Genomic DNA, 6,709 nt, shown 5'->3' on the forward strand with positions numbered 1-6,709 from the left:
CAGCGTTATACTGTGTTGTGATATGTGAGTTTACCGCGTAATGATCAGCGTTATACTGTGTTGAAAATGTGAGTTTACCGCGGTAATGATCAGCGTTATACTGTGTTGTGAATATGTGAGTTTACCGCGGTAATGATCAGCGTTATACTGTGTTGTGAATATGTGAGTTTACCGCGGTAATGATCAGCGTTATACTGTGTTGAAAATATGTGAGTTTTACCGCGGTAATGATCAGCGTTATACTGTGTTGTGAATACGTGAGTTTACCGCGGTAATGATCAGCGTTATACTGTGTTGTGAATACGTGAGTTTACCGCGGTAATGATCAGCATTATACGGTGTTGTGAATATGTGAGTTTACCGCGGTAATGATCAGCGTTATACTGTGTTGTGAATATGTGAGTTTACCGCGGTAATGATCAGCGTTATACTGTGTTGAGATATGTGAGTTTACCGCGGTAATGAGCAGCGTTATACTGTGTTGTGAATAGTGAGTTTACCGCAGTAATGATCAGCGTTATACTGTGTTTGTGGATACGTGAGTTTACCCGTAATGATCAGCGTTATACTGTGTTTTCAGTCCCCAGCTCAGCTGTTACTCCCCTGAATCTCCGCAGTCAGACTCTCTGGGCTCCACATACTCCATCAATGGTCTGCTGGGAATCACACAGACCACAGTGGATGGGAAGAGAGGACACGATGACAGTGAGTGCAGAAAACACACTACAGTAACTGTACAGTAACACTACAGTAACACTACAGTAACTGTACAGTAACACTACAGTAACACTACAGTAACACTACAGTAACACTGCAGTAACTGTACAGTAACACTACAGTAAACTACAGTAACTGTACAGTAACACTACAGTAACACTACAGTAACACTGCAGTAACTGTACAGTAACACTACAGTAACACTACAATAATAAAATGAAATTAAATTAAACTTTAAATGTTAGTTCACCAATTGGCAGTTCATTCCGCTGTTGTGACCCCTGATAAATTAGGCACTAAGCCTATAGGAAGTGAGTGAGTTCACCCATAATGTAAATGAGAGTAATAATTAATAACTGAATGTACATGGTTTGGGCAACTGACCATTTAAGATCTGCAGCTCAGAGTAAACGCAGCTGCTCAGTAAAGGAGTGTGTGTTGTGCAGGTGATCAGGAGAGCTGTCGGCACAGTGTGGACTCTCAGGGCAGCAGTGGCGGAACCCGAAACAGCTGAGAACTGAACATTTTCCCTCCACAACGCTGGACTGCGGGTTCGAGAGACACTACAGCAGTGACAGCTTCAGTCAGAGCAAAGCAGAGCAGGTCAGAACCCAGCATAAACATAACCCTAACCATATCTATAACCAAATAACCCTGACCCTGTCTGACCCTGTCTGACCCTGACCCAGCAGCAGCTGTACCCGCTCGCGCTCATGAATGCCGGTCTGGACGAGGGAAAAAGCGCTTCATCCATCGCAGAAACCTGGCGGCACATCAGGCTACGCTGTGGTCCAGGTAATATCTGCTGTCCTCATGACAATGACTTTAATTTATCCCTCAGTCTTTACACGAGGAGCAGGCTCAGTGTGCAGAGGTGTACACACTCACGTCATCATTCCGCATATGTGCTAGTAGTGTGTCTAATTACTGTCACCTATTCTGTTGTACATCAATTAACATCCGCACATGCATTTCTCCACCTGTCTGTCATCTCATTGCTCCGCCTCAGAAGCTCTACAGCCCCTCCCACTCTGTCTGAAACAGGAAGTGTCACCTGAGGTGAACAGCTCAAGCCCCTCCCCCAACATCATCTCCATTCAGCCTTCTTGGACCTGTCTGCCATTTCGGCTCCATCATCTGCTAACAGCTGCGGCTCCGCTCATTTATCTCATGGCTTCAGCTCATTTTCCCATCATGCCCCAGTTCATGGCCAGTTCAGCAGCCCGTCCCTCATGGCAGGTACAGCTTCAGCCGCGGCTCATGATCCCACAGGTGTGCTGTGGACAGATGATGAGTGTGTGTGTGTTTCAGGGCGTGAAGTGGCGAGCTCCATGCTGCCCGGGTATCCTCCGCACATCCCCGCGGCGCAGACCGGCTTCTCCTCCTCTACCATCGCCGGCATGGTTTCAGGTGAGCCGCCGCCAATCACACCTGCAGAAACACTGACCCCGCTATAGGGCTCATGGTGCGCACTAGCCTGTAGTAGTGTTGATGTGGATGAGGACGCTCTCCACCTGTTGAAGGGGAATCCACCTATCCTGTACCACATCTGAACAAGTTTCAACGGGAGAGCTTAAAGTTCCCTGTGCACTGATGTGAACACAACCGACAACTCATGTTCAACACTAATAACTACTGACTTGCCTAGAAACACTAGACTGTAGGGAACGAGGAACGCCCAGGGCTGCGTTTGGGTAAATCAGAGGGATTTTCTGGTTTGCGATCGTTTGTATTCTCCATTACTGGCCCAGGACAGCAGTGTCTCCCAGACTCACGCTTACACACTCTCGGTTTCACACACTGACTGTAGCTCCAGGTTCCGCAGCGTCTTTTTCCTGTGAAGGTGTTTGGTGTGGGACAGCTGTGGTGTTTGCTGTGGGGATCGGGGGTGTGTTACTTTATGGAATTGAGCCTTGTTTGGCAACACATCAGTTAAATCTGAAATACAAGGACTGGTGCATACAGTGAAAGAGACGGGATGAAGGAGATCCTAAACTCTCTTTAATTAGACAGCAGTTAATCAGGCAAGGGAGGTAATGCAGATCCCTCTTCAGATTAAATACAGGACAACACACCTGAAGAGGTGTAAACACTCTTTGAGTCCCTGATCAGTGACTGTCCTGAACTTTGGGCCTAAAGTGCTGGTGAAATGATGATGTTGAAGGTATTTGAGGTATTTGCAATATATTTAACTGTAGTGTTGAATTCTCTACATTCTGTTGGGTGTATATGTAAATGTTGTGTATGCGATGTCCACGGCAATCTCCTCAGGAGAAATCCAATAATCCCGAATCCAGAAGTCGCAGTTTAACCTCCACCATACGAGGCTGCAGATGATCGAGTGCAGACCTACTAGTGTTCAGCTGAGGGTTAAAGCATGAAGCTGAGAAGAGTTATTGAAGACAGGAGGCTGAGCGAGGAGAATCAGATCAGAAATGCACAGTTATTACTGTAAACTACTGTGGTTAGAGGACCATTTGACTTGTCTTGTTTTAGTGTTGCTCTGGTGTATTAGGGTTTACTTTCCTCTTGGTCAGCTGTGTTGGAGAGCGCTCTTCAGAACCCACAGCTTTACCTGAAGCATCTTCATGATCTCCACTTTCAGATCAGCTCTGCTCCGTCTGCTTGATGATGATGCTGGTTAATGATGCTCTGGGAAACGCAGCGAGCGAGTCCTCCACCGTCAACGCTCTTACTCTGCTTCTGGATTGTAGAAATCTCTGCCGTAATTCAGCTCAGACGTCAGACAGCCGCTGCTCTGATGATGAATGGCTCGTGATGTTCTGACTGCAGACATCTGCTGAAGGAGACCAGCGTGGGGTGTGTTTCACTCAGACGAGCGCAGGTTCCTGCTTCTGCAGCTCATAAAGGCAGTTTTCTGTGGAGCCGTAAACAGTGCATGATGAGTGTGAGAGCGGGTTAGAGATTAACAGAGTCGGCGGGTTAATCAGTGTGTGTGTGCTGAGTCTGAACGCCCGCGGCCCTCAGCGGCTCAGGGCCCACGCAGGGCCGACAGACCCAGATGGAGACCCATGAGTGAATGCACATCTATATGGAGAGCGTAGCGGAGAGCGTTTCCATTACGGCACAGACGCAGAGCTGGATGGAGCTTTCTGTTGCAGATGATCTGTCCTGCCAAGCGCGAAATGAGAGGCTCTGATTTTATTATTTTTCTGGTGGGCTCGCTGAGAGGAAGCGTTCCTACACAATTACTCACTGAAGGGGGATTCAATCCGCTCCCGTAATTACCAATTAGATACTGGAATGTTAAGAAGAGAGCGGGAGACTGCAGAGGAGAGAGGGATGGAGGCAGACGGGACGCTCCACTGAGTTCACCGGCCACCATTACTGCTGTACTGGTGTTCATACGGCAGAACTACAGTGGTGTGTGTGTGTGTGTGTGTGTGTAATGTGTGTGTTTTTTGTGTGCACAGCTCAAGAGTACACGGGGCAGAGCTACAGCCACCCGGCCTACAGCAGCTACAGCGAGGCCTGAGATTCACCAACTCCATATACTGGTGAGTTCTGTGTGTGTGTGTAAGGAGTGTCTGTGTCCATGTATGCGTATGTGTGTTTAATCAACTTTTTATAAACACACACACACACACACACACCACCCCGCTGTCCACCCCGTGTCCTTCAGCTATTGCGTAAAGTTTCCGTCATGTGCGCAGTGAAGCAGGTTTACCGCCGTGTCTTCAGGCTGTGCAGGTTTGTGTGGAAACAAACATTGCAGCGGTCATAAGTGGTCAGACGTGTGTGTGTGTGATCTGTGTGTGTATTGATAGTGTGTGTGTGCACATGTGTGTGTACTGATGGTGTGTGTCGCCCCCTGCAGGTTCCCCGTATTACTACAGTTCTGCCGCTCGAGCTCCGCCACCTGCTGCTGCCTATGATCATCTCTAACCCTCCGCCAGACAGAGAAACACTGCACAGAAGAGCAGAACACACACACACACACACACACACACACACACACACACACACACACTCCTTTATCACTGTAACACTATTTATGTTGAGCTAAGGCCATTTACGAGCACACGTTTACATCGGAGCAGCCAAAGACTCTCCTGCTACCTGTTTCATATGTTCACACTAAAGCTGCTTCCGCTCACCTCACCTGACTGACCCGATCACACACCCTGTACGTCTGATAGATGTATTGTACAGATCCAGTGGTCTGGAAATCATCTGCTGTGTTCAAAGCTCAGATGTAAACACCACCATCACGCCAACATCTCTGTGGTGTAGGTGCGCTGTCAGGGGACAGAACCAGTATCATGATTAATCCTCAAGAACAGGAGAACCGGGCTGCGCTTCAGCTCTTTAAGACAGAAGAGACGTTTATGGAGGTTTGGCTGTACCTGACGGGCTCGATCGTGATTTATTTGGATGTTTTGGGCGATGTGTAAATACTGTAGAGAAGGCAATCCCACATCCCGATCATTCATCTCTATTCCACACATGATGATCAGAGCTGGATCATGCGGGATTCATTCGTTTGAAATGTTTCTATTCTCCTTTCTGTGTTTCGTCACCTTTTATCATGCTTCAGCTTCTGAATTTTGGGTTTATGAGATTACTTTTATTCTCCTGTTAATGATATTATTCACATGTAAATGAAAATTTCTACAGAATTATTTTGAATTAAATAAAGCATGAGAAAGTCCACCCGTGTGTTTCCTCATGTCTGTGTGTCCTGCAGAAATCATCTGGTATTTGACATGCCGTTTGACCAGACCTGGCTCATCTGGATGATCATTGCTGGAGTGAATGAGCTCCTCCAGGGTCTGCTGTTGTCAGTCTGCGCTGATGATGGCGCCTTTTCTGCTGTTTCTCTGTTGAAACCCTCATTTATAGCTTTTATTTCCCGCCAGTCAGCGCTTTACCGGAACACACGGACGGGACGGAAGCAATGATCCTGAAAACATGCGCATCTGTTTAATTTCCTTTTTATTTTCTGCATCACGTACTTTTATTTGCAATTATTCCTCGCCTCTCTGTGGCCTCATTATAATGGCTCTTTAACGAGGCCACGGTTCGCCGGTGCCGCGGCCCACCTGGATCCCGTGATGAACGACCGGGAACCGGGAACACGAGCGCCTGGGGCCGCGGCGGACACCGGCAGACTGCTGAACACGAGTGTGAGTGGTGTGTGTGTGTGTGTGTGTTTTATGAGCTGTGTGGAGAAATCAGAAGCGTTAAAAGCAGCAGGGTTAACCCTTCATCAGCTGCAGTGCCCTCGCTAAACTCACCTGAGCTCTGCAGGAAGCTTACTGCAGTTACAGCCGCTGAAGAACTGAAGCCCACTGCCCTGCTGAAAAAAACGGCTTAAACCAGCCTAGGCTGGTTGGCTGGTTTTATCTGGTCGACCAGCCTGGTTTTAGAGGGGTTTTTAGCCATTTCCAGCCTGATCTTAGCTGATCAGGCTGGAAAATGACCAGCTAAATCCAACCAGCTTGACCAGCTAAGACCAGGCTGGAAGTGACCAAAACCCCTCTAAAACCAGGCTGGTCGACCAGATAAACCAGCCTACCAGCCTAGGCTGGTTTAAGCAGTTTTTTTCAGTAGGGTACTGTTAAAGTGTGTGGGTAAACATGCTGAGCCGACATAACTCAGTGCTGGGTCAGATATGGTCAAATTTAGAGTTAACTTCGATTTATCTTGAGCTGCTCATCCACCAGCAGCGGCGGGGTTTGGTGTTGTTTCCTGGTCAGATGTGTCCGGCCCGCTCTGTAATGTCAGACCACGGTCTGTGATGAACACTCGTCCATCTCTGCGGCGGTCTGGAGGACGAGCTCCTCAAAACATCTCAGCGTCTGTGTGTTTTAAGCACTGCTAACCAGGAACAAACGCACGTGCGTGTGTGTGTGTGTGTGTGTGTGTGTGTGTGTGTGTGTGTGTGTGTGTGTGTGTGTGTGTGTGTGTGTGTGTGTCTTTCATGGAGGCAAAATGACAGAAACCTCCAAAAATGTCTGCCAGCGACGCC

General features: G+C 48.1%; 1 protein-coding gene across 1 annotated transcript; it reads left to right on the plus strand.

Moving 5' to 3' along the window:
- Nucleotides 1-461: 461 nt before the first annotated feature.
- pax8 (paired box 8) lies at nucleotides 462-5,329 on the plus strand. Its single transcript, XM_056457179.1, is given in 11 exon segments — nucleotides 462-490; nucleotides 581-705; nucleotides 1,164-1,217; nucleotides 1,220-1,320; nucleotides 1,410-1,470; nucleotides 1,473-1,494; nucleotides 1,707-1,810; nucleotides 1,813-1,956; nucleotides 2,029-2,127; nucleotides 4,152-4,235; nucleotides 4,556-5,329. Coding segments are annotated over 11 exon segments (891 nt in total). The 3' UTR covers nucleotides 4,624-5,329.
- Nucleotides 5,330-6,709: the final 1,380 nt, after the last annotated feature.

This window comes from Danio aesculapii, chromosome 5 (genome assembly GCF_903798145.1).
Source record: "Danio aesculapii chromosome 5, fDanAes4.1, whole genome shotgun sequence".
Taxonomy (NCBI): Eukaryota; Metazoa; Chordata; class Actinopteri; order Cypriniformes; family Danionidae; genus Danio; species Danio aesculapii.